This window comes from Gobius niger (assembly GCF_951799975.1).
Source record: "Gobius niger genome assembly, chromosome: 11".
NCBI classification, from domain to species: Eukaryota; Metazoa; Chordata; class Actinopteri; order Gobiiformes; family Gobiidae; genus Gobius; species Gobius niger.
Window position 1 is genome coordinate 17,891,118 of NC_136862.1, and position 19,725 is coordinate 17,910,842.

At 41.0% G+C, this 19,725-nt stretch overlaps 4 protein-coding genes across 4 annotated transcripts; 2 read left to right on the forward strand and 2 right to left on the reverse strand.

Annotated features, from left to right (window-relative positions):
* The first annotated feature begins 1,339 nt into the window (after nucleotides 1–1,339).
* On the forward strand, nucleotides 1,340–4,936 carry cdc23 (CDC23 (cell division cycle 23, yeast, homolog)). Its single transcript, XM_079565494.1, has 16 exons — nucleotides 1,340–1,475; nucleotides 1,758–1,830; nucleotides 2,339–2,476; nucleotides 2,556–2,598; nucleotides 2,699–2,804; nucleotides 2,888–3,020; nucleotides 3,094–3,271; nucleotides 3,343–3,440; nucleotides 3,519–3,600; nucleotides 3,676–3,829; nucleotides 3,898–4,017; nucleotides 4,090–4,165; nucleotides 4,227–4,288; nucleotides 4,356–4,434; nucleotides 4,507–4,626; nucleotides 4,694–4,936. Exons 1-16 carry the CDS (start codon nucleotides 1,363–1,365, stop codon nucleotides 4,844–4,846), a joined length of 1,728 nt encoding a protein of 575 aa, XP_079421620.1. The 5' UTR covers nucleotides 1,340–1,362; the 3' UTR covers nucleotides 4,847–4,936.
* A 143-nt stretch (nucleotides 4,937–5,079) lies between these two features.
* Nucleotides 5,080–10,721, reverse strand: kif20a (kinesin family member 20A). Its single transcript, XM_079565731.1, has 19 exons — nucleotides 10,549–10,721; nucleotides 9,819–9,989; nucleotides 9,624–9,749; nucleotides 9,426–9,545; nucleotides 9,146–9,284; nucleotides 8,887–9,062; nucleotides 8,677–8,773; nucleotides 8,374–8,586; nucleotides 8,186–8,297; nucleotides 8,038–8,112; nucleotides 7,823–7,966; nucleotides 7,593–7,761; nucleotides 7,353–7,505; nucleotides 7,132–7,271; nucleotides 6,911–7,013; nucleotides 6,633–6,819; nucleotides 6,432–6,523; nucleotides 6,224–6,361; nucleotides 5,080–5,698 (listed from the first exon to the last, which is right to left on the reverse strand). Exons 2-19 carry the CDS (start codon nucleotides 9,981–9,983, stop codon nucleotides 5,318–5,320), a joined length of 2,730 nt encoding a protein of 909 aa, XP_079421857.1. The 5' UTR covers nucleotides 9,984–9,989; nucleotides 10,549–10,721; the 3' UTR covers nucleotides 5,080–5,317.
* A 643-nt stretch (nucleotides 10,722–11,364) lies between these two features.
* LOC306970755 (cationic amino acid transporter 2) lies at nucleotides 11,365–14,167 on the reverse strand (the record flags this gene model as incomplete). Its single annotated transcript, XM_079566782.1, has 11 exons — nucleotides 11,365–11,480; nucleotides 11,581–11,689; nucleotides 11,765–11,931; nucleotides 12,010–12,143; nucleotides 12,279–12,381; nucleotides 12,451–12,587; nucleotides 12,651–12,873; nucleotides 12,949–13,082; nucleotides 13,163–13,316; nucleotides 13,568–13,723; nucleotides 13,798–14,167. The coding sequence occupies 11 exons, from the start codon at nucleotides 14,165–14,167 to the stop codon at nucleotides 11,365–11,367; spliced, it is 1,803 nt and encodes a 600-aa protein (XP_079422908.1).
* A 2,238-nt stretch (nucleotides 14,168–16,405) lies between these two features.
* On the forward strand, nucleotides 16,406–19,708 carry casr (calcium-sensing receptor; the record flags this gene model as incomplete). The annotated part of the gene is made up of 6 exons (XM_079565730.1): nucleotides 16,406–16,590; nucleotides 16,661–16,967; nucleotides 17,167–18,003; nucleotides 18,073–18,303; nucleotides 18,372–18,495; nucleotides 18,582–19,708. The coding sequence occupies 6 exons, from the start codon at nucleotides 16,406–16,408 to the stop codon at nucleotides 19,706–19,708; spliced, it is 2,811 nt and encodes a 936-aa protein (XP_079421856.1).
* Nucleotides 19,709–19,725: the final 17 nt, after the last annotated feature.

The window sequence follows — 19,725 nt, forward strand, 5'->3', positions numbered from 1 at the left end:
TCTGGGGCTAAATTAGCAAAATAGGTTTAATTCATTAAATCCAACTGGTTCCACTTTTACTACAGTTTGAGGTAGTCAAGTCTGTTGAAAAGCAGCTGCAAATACCTTCAAAGAGCAAGCTGAAGCTCGAATCATAGCACCTTTGTTTATTTCTTTCATGTTGTTTTTTTTTTTTTTTCTTTGCACAATGCATACAAAAGTCTACATTTGAATGTATGATTTAAATGATTTAAAACATGTTCATGTATGTGATGATTCTGTGAAATGTAGCCCCTAGGTCCAAGTTTTCATAGTCTATGGGCAATTTAACTCTGAAACTGACTTTTTTTTTTCTATTCCATGTATTTTATGATACTTGGTTTACAATACTAATACCAGAACCTATACTAAAATAATTATCATTTAGAACCATAAAACATAACTATAATGTAAATTCATTCCATAAAGGAACATTTATTTTAAATATGTATAATTTACTTGATGTCTGTGTAGGCTCTCAGTCGTACAGGCGTTGTCCATCTTCAATGAAGGTTCTTGAGTCATCTTGACACTTTTATTGCAGATCATTTATTTGAGCTAAACAAACAGGTCTCTTCTTTAATGCTGTCACTGGACCAACAACATCAAAACTTGGTCTCTGAAGATATAATACATTTTTCTTAACTTGCTTTTGCTACTTTTATTTTTTCGATGCCAGTAGTAGCCTACCGCAACTTTTTTACCCAGCCCAAATCCCAGAGCGGTAAACCCCTAGTTTGAATAGGCTATATTAAGAACAAAAAGAAAAAAGGGTTGATTTCGAGTTTTGTGGGAGAAGTGTACTACTATATATTTAGTCCAAGGGTAGACAAATTTGTGTCATGGTGGGCCAACTTTCTTCATTGCCAAAAGACCAAGGGCCAAAACTCACAATTGTAGCCCAAAGCAAAGTATTGTTTTTTCTACAAATATTACAAATATTAGTTTTGTACATCTTTGAGGACCTAATGGGGTGTTTTGCCGGGCAATGTGAAAATATTGACAGTAATCTCCACATTTTGTACTTTATCACGAATTTGGTTCCTGATATATGTAATATTTCTTCATAATCCTCAAAGGGGCCAGAGATTCTATGCTGGGGGGCCGGATTTGGCCCCTGGGCATGACGTTGCCTACCCCTGATTTAGTGATTTAGTGTTGATAATATTATTCAGCACCCTCCACAATGGCGACGTGCTTTTTTTTTCTTTTTTTTTTTCTGGACGAGTTGTTTACAAGTAATAATAAAACTTTAAAAAATAAAAACAAAGTAGTGATAGACCTAAGGCGGGACTTCCGGTTTGAACGTCACAACTCACCAATCACATTCCCTTAAGGTGAATTATGAAAATGGCGGCTTTGTGTAGTGAGTTTGGGGACCTGGTAGAAATAAAAAAACAACTCATATCTGTCATTTCTCTTTGCAAAGAAAGGGGACTTCTGCACAGCGCGAAGTGGTACGATTCACGGCGACTATTATCTTCTTGACTAACGACCTGTCTTTTCTGTTTGTAGTTTACACGGCGAGTTACCTGTTAGCATTAGCCAGATGAGCTTTGTTATTGCACTTAGACACGCGTATAAACAAGCTTACTTTTGTACGAGTTTGGGGTTAGATTAGTATTGCTTGGTCTAGGCATAAATCCGAGGTGACTTGCCCACATTGATGCACAGACGTCATGTCGATTTGTTGACATAAACGCGGCATAAATCCCATGTTTGTTGTGATTTTCTTCCAGGGCATCTGAACTCGCCTTTGCTTTGGACCCACTTCCCAAAGATAAACTACCTCCTGCGGCTGAATTCACTGAGGTCTGCGGGGAATGTTTTTGTATTATGTTTTTTCTTGTTAAAGTTTAAAATGTGTACTCCTCTACTATTTAAAAACGTATTGTATATTTTTATCTATTGAATTACAAAAACATAAATAGGAAATAGTAACATTGTTCTGCTGGGGGGAAATACTTCTATAGAGTTCGGGAAAATCTACAGTTACCATGGAGATCGGCCATCTTTGCAGCTGTTAGCATACATTTCCATTGTTTAACATTAGCTAAAAACAGTTTATAAAGTGGAGAAAATAGCCGTGGAACAGTTCCGTTAGCTGCTGAGTTACTGCTGGTAAATACATCTAACTCACTGTGGTGCCCAAGTGTTTTAATGTGAACAATATTAATATAATATAACAGTATTTTAACTTCTAAAATCTCCATTAGTTTACAATTGCTGCTAATCCCATAATGCTTAGCGATATGACGTCACATTCCCGAACTCTATTACTACTATTATATTATTTTTTTAACGCTGTGAAAAATTGCAGGAGGATGCAAAGGACCTTGATGCACTGACGTTGGCCAAATCCTACTTTGACCTGAAGGAATATGACCGTGCAGCGTATTTTCTGAAAGAATGCTGCAGCAAAAAGGCATATTTCCTTTATATGTATTCCCGTTATCTGGTAAGATCATGCTTGATATTTCTCAATATTTGTGATGAGTTTCTAGTTTAATGACATCGACTTTTTTAAATGTCGGAAGTCGGGAGAGAAGAAAAAAGATGATGAGACTGTCGACAGTTTAGGTGAGAACTTGATACAGCTATTCTTCTGTTTTGCTCTTGGCGCACTGGAAAATAATGTTATCTTATGTTACCTAATGAGTATGTTTCTGTGGGATGTCAGGTCCCTTGGAGAAAGGTCAAGTGCGCAATGAAGCTCTGCGGGAACTTCGGGTTGAGCTCAGCAAAAAGCACACGGCGTCTGAACTTGACGGATTTACGTTATATTTGTAAGTTTTGCCAAATTATCAGAATGAAAGAAAATCAGTAGTTCGCGTGATGTTACATTTAATCAATTTGTGTAACTTTACAGATATGGGGTGGTGCTGAGGAAGCTTGATCTGTTGAAGGAAGCAGTGGATGTCTTTGTCGAGGCCATCCACGCTCTCCCTCTTCACTGGGGAGCATGGCTTGAGCTCAGCAACTTGGTCACCAACACAGAAATGGTATCATGTTTTAGCACAGTTATCCTCTGTAAATGCACTTAAAATATTCATTGTATATTCTCTATGTTCCCAGTTAAAATCGCTGTCTCTGCCTGACAGCTGGATGAGGGAGTTCTTCATGGCGCACATGTACACGGAGCTGCAGATGATCAAAGAGGCGCTGCAGAAGTACCAGAGTCTGATCGAGGCCGGTTTCTCCAAAAGCACTTATATCATCTCACAGATAGCGGTCGCCTATCACAACATAAGAGGTGTCAAATATGGAATGACCGTATTCAGATAATCTTTTGACCAAAGTGAGATAATATTATTGTTATTCCAGATATTGACCAAGCCTTAACTCTGTTTTATGAGTTAAGAGCTCAGGATCCTTTCCGTATTGATAACATGGACACATTTTCTAACCTGCTTTACGTCAAAGTGAGCCAATATTAGTAAACCTGATCAGTCATTAACATCACGATTCTGTGTATTTCATGGTTTTGTTTTTTGTTGCAGGGAATGAAACCAGAGCTGAGCTACTTGGCCCACAACTTGGTCGAGATTGACAAGTACAGAGTGGAGACATGTTGTGTAATCGGTGAGACTGATTGAACAGTGCAGCAGCGTAGGCTTTTATCAAAAATATTTACAGCTTCCTGTTTTGATTTATCAGGTAATTACTACAGTTTGCGCTCCCAGCATGAAAAGGCAGCCTTGTATTTCCAGAGGGCTTTAAAGCTAAACCCTCGATGTCTTGGTGCCTGGACTCTAATGGGACATGAGTATATGGAAATGAAGAACACATCTGCTGCCATTCAGGCTTACAGGTCAGACTGGAGTGAGGGAGTTTTAAATATTATTTGGGATGTTTTTTTTGATGAACTGTCTCCAACAGGCATGCCATTGAAGTAAACAAACGAGACTATCGAGCGTGGTATGGACTAGGCCAGACATATGAAATCCTTAAGATGCCATTTTATTGCCTATACTATTATCGAAAAGCTCATCAACTCAGGTAATAAGTCATGAATATTTCAGTGATGAGATTGTAGGTTTTGCATTCAATTAAAACACTGATTTCTTTTAGACCAAATGATTCACGGATGTTGGTTGCTCTTGGTGAAAGCTATGAAAGACTCTCACAGCAAGTAGAAGCCAAAAAGGTACAAATAAAACACACAACTCTGTTTTTATTGGGCTTTGAATTAATGTTCTTTGTTGTAGTGTTACTGGAGGGCCTACTCAGTGGGGGATGTTGAGAAAATGGCTTTACTAAAACTGGCAAAGTAAGTGAACTTTAGTAGATCTGATTTTGTGCTTTCCAAACTTAATGGAATAATTTGATCATTGCAGGCTTCATGAACAGCTGAATGAGTCTGATGATGCTGCTCAGTGTTACATGCTTTACATTCAAGATATTTTCTCTTGTGGGGTAAGCATTTCCAACACTTGGCCTTTTCAGCTCAAAAGTACTTATCTTAAACCTCACCTATTGTTTTGACAGGAGCAATTGGAGCATGCAGAGGTTAGCACAGCCCTCCGGTACCTGGGCCAGTATTATTTCAAGAATAAACTTTATGACGAGGCATCTCTGTGTGCCCAGCGCTGTTGTGACTACAATGACGTGAGTGCCTTATTATTATACAATTTCAGGTGTGCTATGGCCATTCTCATTTTGAATGTCTTTGTAGGCTCGAGAGGAAGGAAAGGCTCTGCTGAGACAGATTTCCCAGGTCAGAGATCAGGTTGAAACACCGTCTGCAGATCTTTTTGCTCCACTGTCGAACAACAACACCCCAGTGAGAAGGCTGTCCCCTCTAAACCTAATCTCATTCACCCCCTGACACGACTGCTCTCAGACATTGTTTTAAAGCGCTCACACCCCAATGCAGATGTCTAATTGCATGAGAAAGTGCCATAACTTAGCTGCCAGAGAATTTGAACAATACATTTTTGACAACCCAAAAATATTGATGTCAATTGCACTCTTGTTCCATCTGCGCTGTTTATTTGTACATACATTATATACATATACTTGGTAGTACAGTAAAAATGTTTTGACAAATAAAAACTTGATCTTGCACAATCTTGGTGCAAATGGAAGCGTGTGTTTTTAATGTAAGATAACATTGAACATATACAACATATAAAAGCATGCTTCAGAAAATATGTGAACACGTCAAGTCCCATCCTCTTTTGGTTCAAGAAAGCACAAAGCATTAACATAAAATAGTGTTTCTGGTTACACACACAAAATATAGATATACCCAAAAATATAAAACAGCACCTTGATTATAATAAAACCTTTGAACAGCTCAGTATTTGCCCCTGATGCGGGGTGCAGGGACAGGACTGTGAGGAGGAGACTGCTGCCGAGAGCGGAGGATCCGGGAGTATGGAGTGAAACCAGCCTCTTCAGCTCCACGTGTGTTGTATTTACGGGTTGGGGTACGCGTTGGGAACAGGTTCTGGAAAAACTGTCGCTTCTCTGGGGGTCTGTTTTCTGTGTCCACGGCTGCTGCTGCTGCCGCTGCTGCACACCCACGTTTCTTACAGGAGCCTGGTGTGGCAGAGGCATATCCAGAAGGGGGCAGTGCAGGTTTCATGGTCTGAGTTTGGGACAGACTCTCTGCTTTCCTCCTCAAGTCAGCCCTGACCAGCAGCAGGTTATTCTGCAGCTCCACCAAGATCTGGTCCTGAGAGGAAGTGAGTCAACAGGGTTAGCAAAGCTACAGCAGTGAAGGGTTAAGGACATCTACGTCAACTGTGCGCCATGCTCTCAGCGATAACTTGGTGCAGACATTCAGCATTTCAATAGTTAAAAGGCTTGCTGTGTGCGTTAATAGTGTTAGTGTGAGGGGAAAGAGGAAAAAGGGCACATTTTAATCCTCAATATACATCTAGCTAGAAATCTTATCAGTAAGAATCCGACCAAAATGTTACCAATATGAATTCACATTTTTGTACTTTAAAATACTTGTACACGGGGATGTTATAAAGCCACCTTGAAGCAAGTATTATTTAAGAACTTCATCAGTCACTCTCAGCTTTAGGTCAGGGATTATAAAATATAAAGAAGGCCTTTAGGTAATTTAGCTTTGATGTTTGTTTTCTTTAAATATTCAGTCATTTTGTAAGCTTGCTTTTTCAATTTCATGTTAGTACAGCAATCAATATACCAGAGAAAAAATCCAAAGTCGGTGTGAGCCCTGTAGTTGTACCTGCTTGGCCAGGGTCTCGTCAGCAGTAGTTAACGCCTGCCGTAGACGCTCTCCTCCAGTGTTACGACAGCACGCCCTCTCACCAGACTGCAGGTCCAGCCCCAGTCTCTGCAAATCCTGCCGCAGCTGTCGGAGGTTCTAACAGAGAAGGATATGTAAAAACAGGGGTATTTTTGAGCACTTGTATACACGATAAAGGGTTACTCACTCGCTGGCCCTCTTCCAGTTTGCGGTCAGCAGCATTGGTCAGTGCACCTGCTGATCCTGGGACTTCCAGCTGAGTCCTAACTTTGGCCAACTCTGCACAAACAGTATATGAGAAACATATTAAACATGCTGCAGTGTCTTTGTTATACTGGAGCTAGAGTGAGTAATGGGCCAACTACAAATGAATTAATTAAAATTGTACCCTGTGTTTTGGAAAGGAGTTCAGCCTGGCACCGATCGAGCTCAGAGTGCAGCCTGCTAACTTCAGAGTTAACCGTGCGTCTCTCAGAACGACGTGGGGGATCACAAACCGCATCAGGTATAGTTGATGACCGGGCTTTTTGTTTTTCCAAGGCAGCCGATAAAGCTTCAATCTCTTGGTCTCGCTCCTGACAAAAGTAATGCAAAAGTTCATATCTGATGCACAATAGAATGAGATGCGACTATTATCCACACTGCCACATCGCGCTGGGTCAGTACCTTGAGCTCTTGACTGTAGAAAATTTTCAGATGTTTCTGTAGATTGTTAATTTTGTCCTCGTATCTCTCTTCAAGCAGAGCTCGCTCTGCCTCCAGACTCTCACTAAAATGTAAAGAGATCATTTATTTTCACATTTTTGTTGTTAATGTCTAATTTAGAGAGGTGCACTTTATTCTTATATAAAGCTGATATCAAACAAAATCAGGTTAGTAGCTCTCACCTGAACCCGTCCTGCATCCCAGTGATGATCTCAGTCATCTCAGTGACCACCTGCTCTCGCACATTTGCCTCCAGGACTTCTTTCTCCTCCCACTGGCGCTGCACCTCTTTCTTCAGGACATCGATGGCCTGCAGCAGGGCCTAAACCATCATGAAACAGGTTGCATTTACACAAGATCAATCCGACCAAATTGAAAACACACACAGAAGAGTATGGGCTACCTCAGTATTTAACATTGTGATGTCTCCATCTTCCATATCACTGTCCTCTTCCTCTTCTTCAATCAGAGAACTTTCATTGCCGTTAGCTGCAGGCTCACGCAGCAGAGACAGAATATAGGCCACTCTGGTCTTTGTTGATGGGCCATGCATCAGCTAAAGCAAATAAGAAAATCTAATAAGTAATATGAACATTCATTTTCTGACACAAACGCATGACACAAAAGTGAAAATATTACGTACTTGAGTAGCAATTGCAGAGAACTTGAGAGCTTGCAAAGTTTCGTCGTAGATGGAGGCACAGGGGTTAATGTTGACCACCATGCTGGAGGTTCCTTTACCACAGAAGAAGCCTTGTAGCACACGGGTCAGTTTACTGTCCCGAAACGGCACAACTTGAGGAGGACGCGTCCTAAAAACACAGATGTTGAGAGGTACAACGCTCGCTCAACAGCTCAAATGAACAAACGTACTTATTGTTCTGGTTGTGCCTCAGCGCCGCTATACATCGCCCCAAAGTGAGCAGAGACGTGTTGATGTTATTTGCCTCTTTCATCCTTTCACCGTTTCGCTGCTCTTTGCACCGTTCCGACCCAGCCAGGTCACATATGGTCAGTCTTGGGAAAACAGATTCATTTTAACAAACGGGACAGAGACGAAAACAGATCAAATGAACCTGAACACGTACTCGCTGATTCGCATGGCTTGAGTTGAGACATTCTCGGTGTGAACATGCAGGACGCGGATGGAAAAAATGCTGTGACTGGGGTAGAATAATAGATAATGAAGATCAAATGTGGCAAAGAAAAATATGCGGGAAAACTAGAAGAAGATACCTGCGACTAGAGTTTTGATTGAGATGGGTACTGGCAAAACTTTGGTTACGATGTCCAACTCTGAGAACTCGCCATGCCTCCTCAGCGCTACGGACCTGAATCCATGTCAATTCTAAAGATATAAATACAAACAGAACTACTGGTAATAACATCATCTAAATGAGCTGTATAATTATTATTAATCTTACCTTTTACATAAGGATTCCCCTGTTTGTCATCACTAAGTCTGAGAGTCACCCTTTTTCTGGGTTGCATTGAGGGCGAAGCATCCAGTAAATCATAGAGAAACTCATTGTAGATTTCATAAAAGGACACCCAGATAGAAAACTGCACTCCGTCCTCCAGTTCATCCCCTCTACTGTTGGACAAACTGTCCGGCTCCAAACACACTGTGTCAGCATCTGAAGAAATGCAAGGATTGTTATAAGGAGTTTAGTCTGTGAACATTGTGTCATTTTATATATTAATTATTCCAAAGCTTTTCTACAGACCTTCCAGGTGAGTTGCCATGTTGCTTGTGGACGAGAGTCCTCCGATGCCACTATCCCACAAAGTTGTCCCATCTCGACGAGAAGTTTGACCGTCATCCTGTTACGAAAAACAGATTATGCATTATATGACTGAAAATAGAACCACCAAGCATCACTTTTTCCTCAAATTAGGCTTAGTTGTATAGAGATTTATTTCCTGACTTGGTTTACCTCTTTGAGAAGCGAGTTTCTGCGGCTTTCCTCCACTTTAATTTCAGTGGCGTCTAGTTGTTTGATGTCCTGATACATGACAGGCTTCAGGTCCAGGCCACTGTACAGACGCCCCTGCAGTTTCCTGAACATGGAGGCCAAAGCTCTTGGCAAAAGGCCAGCTTCTCGTCCATGTCCTGAAGAACATAAGCCCCAAATTAACATAACCCTTTTACTACCTATGAGTAACGACAATAATGTAATGTGAAGCAATACACACCCTGAACAGTGTAGGTCTTCCCTGAATTGGTGATGCCATATGTGTACAAGAGTCTGTTCTCTCCCTGAAGTACATCCTTAACCATTGTTTTCATTGTGTTCTCATAGAACTGCTGCTGTGTAGTATCTGGTCCAAAAATCTAAAAAAAATAATATGAAATAACATCAGACTTCTCTGTGGTATGTATAGTGTACTGTGCTTTGGACACAAGTTTGAGCTGAGTGAATTCAATATCTAAAAATCATAATAAAAATGGTACAAGCAACCAACTGTAAATGACCTTCGAAAAGCTGAACTTGTGGATGCTTTGAGCTATTCCTCTTTCTGCATTTCTCATGTTTTGGGAGTCTTTTGGAGCCTTTAGAAGTAGAGTTTTTTCATCTTGGACAAGCACACATCCCTAAAAATAAGACAGAGTTTAAGCATTAGTTTTACAGAGGCTTTATACTGTATTTCGAGCTTAAAGGACACAACTCACTTGTTCTTCCCCCTTGTCCTTTTCATTTCCAGTGAGAGGCCTGATACGCAGATAAACCTTCACTTTTTCTGGATTTTCTTGCTCATGTATTCCTGGTCTCACAAGTGACTGCTTCAGTATCTGTAACTAGAAGAAAAACATTAACATAGTTATCTCAAACAATGACAGTTTATTAAATCATTGAGTAAAACTAACCTGCTCAGTGGTTGATGGCCGCCTGTCGAGGCCAGGGGATATCACAGAGATTTCAGGTAGACGAGGTCTGCCCAGGCCCCCAAGCTCTGCAGCAGTAGACTCAAAAACAGCCATCTCATCGTCTTCATCAGAGCGAAAGCCGGGGGACAACAAATTGAACGCCATCTTTACCTGGTACAAAATAACCATATAAGGTGAGACTGTATTTGAATTTTGGCACTACATCATTCTTCATAAATGACCAGCAGTAACTCTTGAGTAAATACATGTGTGTGCATTGTTGTGACAGCAAATTTGACAAGGTTGAACATCCTTTATTGAGCAACTGGAGAGGATTAGTAAAAGTAAAGGTGTGTCAAGAACAAGCTAAGAAAACACAGAAAGAAACAGATGGTACTCAAAAACTCGTCAAACAGGAAAATTACTGAATCCTGAACCCATGTCTCAGGAGCATGTGTGCATGTAGGTAAAAAAAAAAAAAAAAGCCTTGTTGCTGTCAATTCATGTGTAGTTAAGTTGTATTTACTTAGTCCTAAAAACACAGTAGGCATGAACTCTGGTGCAAACAGGTACCATATATATGGGCTTAGAATCCTGTTTGGGTAAAAAGCATTTTCTATGTACTACAAAAGCTACATTTTGTTAGCTTGCTTGAACAATACGACTATGGCACAATAAATTAGCAAAGTTTGAAAACCCGAGCCCCAGCCTGGCACCGAGTTTCACTTACCAGCTCCGCTGAATTTCTTTAATCCTAACGGCTCTGTTTGAATAGTTCGAAAAAGGTAATGATAATAAAAGATTGCAAGCCGTTTATAAGCTATAGGTGCCCATTTAAGTTAAAACACGGTATTCTTCTATCGGCTGCGCTGCTGCTAAACAGCTGAGTTGTTTTTTCCTCGACTCTCGGCTGGTTTTTTGAACAACGCGCTTCCTTCTCAGAGCAAGTCGCTGATTGGATGGCGGAACCATGGGCGGAACTCCCTCTCTGCGCGCTGATTGGCTGTTTTCAGTCCGCCGTTTAATTGACTCCACCACAAACAAAGCTTTTTATCTATTTTTGTTCCAGCTCTAGCATGCGTACATGCGTAGTGTGGACAAGCGTGGGCACCAAATCAAAACATTGAATTTTGGTTGATAATTAAACTATAATAAAGGCTATATACCTGCTATTTATCCAGGTAGTGGATTGAAGTTGTTTTTTCTTCATTAAGTAAATTGTAAAAGTAAAACATTTAATCTATGAAGTGCACTGTGCATCTAAAGCAAGCAACAGGCAAGTTTGTGTTAACATTATTGATATATAGTGACAAAGTTAAGAATGAATCTGGACACAAACAACAACGATAAAACAACGAAATGAAACAGTCAACAATAATAAAACCTGGTATAGGCCTTTAAAATGCTATTGGACACAACTTTACACAATTCTACTGCAGAGAATACAAATACAGTATAACGTGTGAATGGTCAAAATATACTGACTGACGCTGACATACATATACAGTTGAAAAAACAGTAGCACGGTCTCAAACTCATATTCTGACTAATTTGGCTCATTATTTGCAGCAATGTTACGTATAGTAATCTCGTCACGTGATCTTTGAAGTCTTTGCTTCTGAACACTGTGCCGAACGCCATAAGAGAAGTAGATGATTAAACCTGTGGAAACAAATCATTGGATTTATTTATTTTGTAGTGGTTGTTTTGTATTTATTTTTTTAAATCATTGTAGAATATTTGTAAATGGACTACTACACACCTATAACCATCCATACTGCATATCGGATCCACGTGTCAGACCCGAGCTGAACCATTAGGTAGACGTTGACAAGGGTGCTCAGAATTGGTAGAAAGGGGACAAATGGAACCTGCATATGTCAAAACACAACATTACAATACAATTTTGTGGCTGTTTAGGTGTTAGTTAACTGATTAAGACACACCATGAACGCAGCTTTGGTCTGGCTCTGGGGCTGTCGCCAGATGATGAATACTAAAATAAAGAGCATCAGTACATTTACAGAGACACAAAGCAGGATCCACCACTGCTGCGCTTGCAGGGCCTCAATGCCTCCAGATATGAAGAGGCTTAGACTGATAACTAAACAGACTGCAACAAAATCAATGTGACAGGTTAAAGTATTCAGAATTCATATTGCATAAGACTGTGATTTCATTGATGACCTACTGATGAAAACTGCAGAAACAGAAACATTTTTGGATGTTCTTGCTGAGGGTTGCATTTGAGGCCAGAAAAGCCCACGCACTGTCAATGGCTCAGGTTTGTTTGAACTTGCATCTTCAGTATCCTCAGGTTGGTATCTGGGATAAAAGTACAGACAGAAGCAGAATTGTTGCAAAAGTCTTCACCACAACAAGCAGCTTGGACCGTTATGGATTTCTATTATGTGTACAGTTCAAGTCATTTTGATGCTGCAGTAATCAAGTTTACAGTACCTTAGTTTGAGGATACATATTGCCACAAGGGTGTAAGCAAAGAGTGTCCCAATTGACATCATATCAACCAATGCTTTGAGGTCAAACAACAAAGCCATGATGGCTGCAAAAGACAATGGCTGAGTGCTTTGTAATAATGCTCACTAGAAGTAAAGAAGGAAAAAGGCATTACCAGCAACGATCCCTGAGGCCAGTGTTGCTATGACAGGACTTTGTCTGTCACTCATTTTACTGAGTGGCCTGAAAAGAAGTCCATCTCTGGCCATTGCGAAAAGCACTCGAGGCATGGGAAACATGGATCCCAGTAGGCTGTTAGAAACAGAGAAGTACATTTTCTTTATTCAAATATTATCTGGTTTATTGAGTGTGTACCTTGTTGAGAGAGCACAGAGGGATCCCACAGCCACTACATATTTCGCAGGGGCCCAGCCGATGTATGTGAAAGCTACAGGCAAAGGACTGTGGACACTGAGTAAAAAGTATGGCATCATGAGAGTGAGGGCAGCAGAAACGCCAAAGTATGCCAAGAAACAGATGAGGAGTGAAGACACAATGCCCAACGGGATGGACTTCTGGGGGTTTTGCACCTCTTCCCCTGAAGTAAAAAAAGAATGTTAAATCCTACAATTTCGAGAGAATTTCGCATGTACTGTATATGGTGGTAATCTACCTGTAGTTGCTATGCAGTCAAATCCAACAAATGCATAGAAACAGGTGGCTGCTCCTGCTAAAGTTCCTCCAAATTCAAATGGAAAAAAGCCCCCAGTGCCATAGTTCGTGGTAACATTCAAAGACACATTTTTCCTGCAAGAGAAAGTTTTCTTGTTTTCCTGAAGCAAAAACCAACATGGTAATCAATATTACACTTTGTGTTTGAGCAGTACCTGTATTCATTTAAGTCATCTTCCCCAATGTACCAGTTGTTAATATCTCCTTTTATGAATCCAGCAAGGATAACAAACAGCAATACAAGGACATTCACTGCTGTAAAAATCTTATTCACAATGGCCGACTCTTTGACACCAAATGCAAGGATCCCTAGGCAGAAAACATGGTATTTGAGTAATACAATATACTGCATTTTTCTTCTTGTATTGGAATGAAAATAGTTTTGTAAAAAAAAAAAAGAAGACATTTTTGAAATAGCAAATAAAGTCCTTTCCGTTCCAAGCAGGCTTGTGTATATTGAGATATTAGAAATGTGTTACAAGGGAGTTTGAACCACAACTAACAATTGCCTCTTTTTTGACAGCTTTAATGTGAAATATCTGAAGACTGATTGATACTACCTGCTAGAAGCATGATGAGGGCTGCAGCAAAGAAGTCTGGGTACGGAGCTAATCCCGGTAAGTTCATCGCAGCATGTTTTCCAAGCGTATTGGCAATAACCTTTCCAATAAGGTCATCAAAGGTCCCACTCCACGCTCTGGCAACACTGGATGTTCCTAAATGCAATATAAAGCCAATATAATTGAACTAATCCAATGTAAACACTCCAGATATTATTGTTGTGTTTTACCAATGACATATGACAAGAGTAGGTTCCAGCCCGTTATGAAGGCCCATATCTCCCCCACTGTCACATAGCTGTACAGATAAGCAGAGCCAGTCTTGGGAACTCGGGCTCCAAATTCAGCGTAGCATAATCCGGCAAATACGGAGGCTATGGCGGCGATGAGGAAGGAGATGATGATGCTCGGACCAGCCACAGTGCGGGCCACTTCACCGGACAGAACATACACCCCGGCTCCCAAAGTGCTCCCCACGCCAAGAGCAACCAGGTCGAGAGTGGTCAAACAGCGCTTAAAATGGGACACCTCTCCCTCAGGCTCGAGAGGCTTCCTACGGGTCAGGCTTTGGAGGAACGGCCAAACTTTTGCGATAGACATCCTGAACAAAGACAAATGTTTAAAAGTGAATCGTGGTATGTTCCAATCAAATCAAGATCACAGTCAATGCCAAAAAATAATATTTCTGCACATAATAGTTTAGCTTTCCTTTCGTTAATTTAACTGTGAACATATCAAAAATGGAAAATATGCTTTTTATAGCCATACCTGAAAAGCACAAAAGCCAGTGTGTTATAGTAAAAGGGAAAAAGATGAAATGTCTGGAATTTGCTTTATACTTCAATACAATATATCACATTCTTTTTTTTCATAAAGTAACATAAAAGAGCACACTTCAGGGATAGTGTGAATCATAATCATCTTTTGAAGAGAAATTGATGAACTAAAACTCATGGTCAAACATGAATGCCACGCAATTTCAAAGTCCGGCATATTTGATTGAATACTTCACTACTAACACAAACATAAAAGTATAAAAATGTATTTGGGAAGCAGATATCCTTACCTTTTGAACGTAGCAATGCGTTTTCGTAAGCCTTGGTCCACACTCGTGCAGTATGGACGGATCTATTCACCGTGAAGTCAATGCAGCCCAACATTTTTTACACATTATGTTACATTTTGGAGGTATGTGCTAGTTTTGAAAAAAAGGCAAGGTTTTTGAAGGTTTTGAAGGATTTGAGGCGCGAGGTGTTTTGGACGTATTGAACAAGGATGCTGTTAGTTAAGTGGTTTCTTTATCTGTAGCAAGGAATGATCTGATAAAGAGAGAGAATTGATCATTTACAAGCAATTGACATTTTTAACATTACTTCATTTCTTTGACGTGGAATTAACCAATAGGTTGGCTTTTAAAATAATTAGGACAGCATACTTCGAATACAATACTTTGTCATAGTGATTGGAGCTTTTACAAATATTGGCTTCTTTTCAAATCTACAATGTTGATCTCCACCAGAGTCTAACACATTCGGGACATTTGTTTAACCATTTTTTCCCCTCAAAAATACATAGAAAATGCAGTACCCCGCTTTCACATGTGGCCCAAACCTCACATTCCACAGTTTTGTATTTGAGACACGTTGGGGCCTACATAAGTAAACATGTTGTAAACTGGAAGTGTCCTGTCCGGTCTCTTCTGCTCAGCAACCAAACAGACAGGGGTTCATCAGAGCAGAAGACACATCTCTGTTTGAGGAACATAATGGTACGATCCAACGCTTCCAGGAGTTTGTGGCAACATCAGCTTCAGTAAAACAGTAACAATTAATAAAATTCATCACCATATTAAATAAGATTGCACAAAAGAGTTCCTAAAATGTACACAGTTCTCTGGTCGTTGAGACCTTACCTTTTACAATAAAGACCCAGCTTCATTAGCAAAAGGAAATAGCCCACCCCTTTTTACAGTTAATAATTGATCCACAAGTACAGATTTAGGTGCCCACACCATTGTCCAGCGCATTTAGCGTCCTGGAGGTTTTGGAAAAAGAATTAAAACTTCACTCTTGGATTTGACTCACACACAGGAATGTAAGTTTTTTATTCTTTCATCTATTATTTGATCTTCCTTTCTCAAGAGATACAAAAAGTTTACAACTTATTTAAGAAATGTAGGCTTGATTTTATGCGCAAATTTATGTCACTTCATTTATGTTTTTATGTCAGTTTAATGTATTTCTTTTGTACATTAGCAAGAATAGACCAGATGCAACTTAACAATAACCGACAACTTAAAGAATGCAATCTAATCAATACAATGCCATACAAAATAGTTGAACACCAAAAGTTTTACCATAGTATAATCATTAATCATTTCAAGCCAATTCATTTAAACGTGTAAGTTGGCATTATATATATAGCCCCATCTTTTCACTGCTCTATAGCATTAGTGTTGTCCAAATTCTGTGCACGGCTGCAGTGGCGTTCACCATGGCGACGAGGTTGACTGGCCACAGCGTGGGACCAAGCCAAGCCAGGAAGAGGCTCAACAGACTGTGACTTCACTTTCCTGCATCTATTTTAGTTCACTTCACAGCATAGCAACATATACCTGATATTTCAGAAAATGCAACAGAAATGTCAGGTTTCATTGAGGAACACAATTAAAACCAATCAAACGGATGTGTGACTATTCGTGTGTCTCTATTCCTAGGGTTAAAGGTATCAAAGATTCTTAACACAATCAGCTCAGGACGCAGGAGGGCAGTTAATGGCGGAGCGACATTTTGAGAGAACCACCAACATTATACTGAGTTGTGAAGAAAAAGCACAAAGATGAGACTGGTTCTGTACTATCTGACACTGCTAAGTTCCAGTTGTGTCATTTCAACATATGGGCCCCATCAAAGAGCTCAGATGACCGGGGACATTCTCCTTGGAGGACTATTTCCTATTCACTTTGGGGTCACATCCAAAGGCCAAGACCTGGCAGCTCGGCCCCAGTCCACAGAATGTGTCAGGTAACTAGCAATCTCTTCATACAACATTACATCTTGATATGGGTCATTTTAACATTGGCTGTCGCCTTAGGTTTAACTTCCGAGGTTTCCGCTGGCTGCAGGCCATGATCTTTGCCATTGAGGAGATTAACAACAGCAGTACCCTGCTGCCCAACATCACACTCGGATACAGAATCTTTGATACATGTAACACTGTGTCAAAAGCTTTGGAAGCCACTTTGAGCTTTGTAGCACAGAACAAGATCGACTCCCTAAATTTGGATGAATTTTGTAACTGCACGGACCACATACCATCAACTATTGCTGTTGTGGGAGCAGCCGGATCAGCCGTCTCCACTGCAGTCGCCAACCTTCTGGGTCTGTTTTACATCCCTCAGGTGAGACACTGTGGTTTAACAAGTAACAATTTATGATATTTATCCATCACTATCCAATACTGTAGTGTCAAACTCTGCATAAAACACCTCAGTCTTTTTCCACCTAATGAAGCTTGACTCATTAACAACAAATTGACTAAAGAACAATAGAGAAGCAGCTTAAAGCACATTACATCAGTGATTTGTCTATGCATTGCAGATCAGCTATGCCTCTTCCAGCCGTTTGCTGAGTAACAAGAACCAGTACAAGTCATTCATGCGGACCATTCCCACAGATGAGTACCAGGCCACAGCTATGGCAGACATCATCGAGTACTTTGAGTGGAACTGGGTCATCGCTGTGGCCTCGGATGACGACTACGGGCGCCCAGGCATTGAGAAGTTTGAGAATGAGATGGAGGAGCGAGACATCTGCATTCACCTTAATGAACTCATCTCTCAGTATTTTGAGGAGCACGAGATCAGGGCTCTCGCAGACAGGATAGAGAACTCCACGGCAAAAGTGATTGTTGTGTTTGCCAGTGGGCCAGACATTGAGCCTTTAATCAAAGAAATGGTGAGAAGGAACATCACAGACAGGACCTGGTTGGCCAGTGAGGCATGGGCAAGCTCCTCTCTCATTGCTAAACAGGAGTATATAGACATTGTTGCAGGAACTATTGGATTTGTCCTGAAAGCAGGGACCATACCTGGGTTCAAAGAATTTTTACAACAAGTGCAACCAAAGCGGGACAGCCACAATGAGTTTGTGAGGGAGTTCTGGGAGGAGACGTTTAACTGCTATTTAAAGAATAGTCCCAGACTGCAGGAGAGTGAGAACGACACCAGCTTTAGGCCTCTGTGCACTGGAGAGGAGGACATCACAAGTGTGGAGACACCATACCTGGACTTCATTCACCTCCGCATCTCTTACAATGCGTATGTGGCAGTCTACTCTATAGCACAGGCCCTGCAGGACATCCTCACCTGCACACCTGGACATGGACTTTTCGCAAACAATTCATGTGCAGATATTAAAAAGATGGAGGCATGGCAGGTGGGTTTTCCAGTATTTCCAAGTATTTGATTAAATAATTATCTAAAAATGTGGTTCCTATTGCCGCAGGTGCTCAAGCAACTGAGACATTTGAACTACACCAACACAATGGGGGACAAGGTTCACTTTGATGAAAATGCAGACTTAGCTGCAAACTACACAATTATAAACTGGCACCGATCCACTGAAGATAATTCAGTCCTGTTTAAGGAAATTGGCTATTATAATGTGCACGCCAAGAAAGGAACCAGACTGTTCATCGACAAGGCAAAGATCTTGTGGAACGGACACAGCTCGGAGGTAAAGTCACAAACAATTCCGTTGTGGGTAATTAATACAATACGATCCTACTTTTTTATGTGGCACAGGTGCCGTTCTCTAACTGCAGTGAGGATTGTGAACCTGGTACCAGGAAGGGAATCATTGAGAGCATGCCAACGTGCTGCTTTGAATGCACTGAATGTTCTGATGGAGAGTACAGTAATCACAGAGGTGGAGAACCATTCCGTTTTATTAAGGTTTCACTTTATACATGTTTATGTTGAATGTTTAAAGATACATTGTCTTTCTTTTTACAGATGCCAGTGTTTGCATCAAGTGTCCCAATAATTCCTGGTCCACCGGTAACCACACATTCTGCTTCTTGAAGGAAATTGAGTTTCTATCCTGGACAGAGCCGTTTGGGATAGCCTTGACTATATGTGCAGTTTTAGGTGTCGTCTTGACAACCTTTGTCCTTGCAGTGTTTGTCAAATACAGAAATACTCCAATTGTGAAGGCTACAAACAGAGAGCTGTCCTATGTTCTTTTGTTCTCTCTCATCTGCTGCTTCTCTAGTAGCCTCATCTTCATCGGGGAGCCTCAGGACTGGACCTGCCGTTTACGCCAGCCTGCCTTTGGCATCAGCTTTGTTCTTTGTATCTCCTGTATTCTGGTCAAAACCAACAGAGTGCTTCTGGTGTTTGAGGCTAAGATCCCCACGAGTCTCCATCGAAAATGGTGGGGCCTGAACCTGCAGTTTCTCTTGGTTTTTGTCTTCACCTTTGTTCAAGTGATGATCTGTGTGGTCTGGCTGTATAATGCACCACCTTCCAGCTACAGAAACTATGACATCGATGAGATTATTTTCATCACTTGTAATGAAGGCTCCATGATGGCTCTCGGCTTTCTTATTGGTTATACCTGTTTCTTGGCTGCCATTTGTTTCTTCTTTGCCTTCAAATCACGCAAACTTCCTGAAAACTTCACAGAAGCCAAGTATATCACCTTTAGCATGCTGATCTTCTTCATAGTGTGGATCTCCTTTATTCCAGCCTACTTCAGTACATACGGCAAGTTTGTGTCAGCTGTGGAGGTCATTGCTATTCTGGCATCCAGTTTCGGTTTGCTGGCCTGCATTTTCTTCACCAAAGTCTACATCATTCTCTTCAAGCCCTCAAGAAATACCATAGAGCAAGTCCGGTGTCGGACTGCAGCCCACGCATTCAAAGAGGCTGCCAAAGCTACACTAAAACATGGAGCTGTTTCTAGAAAAAGGTCCAACAGCATCGCAGGGTCGTCTGCCTCCTCTCCCTCCTCTTCCATCAGCCTGAAGACCAACGGGCGCGACAGTGAATCCAGCTCCAGACCCAGGGTCAGTCTGGCTAGCGGGACGGTCACACTGTCTCTGAGCTTTGAGGAGTCACGCAGGAGCTCTATTATGTAAAGGGCCACACATTTCTC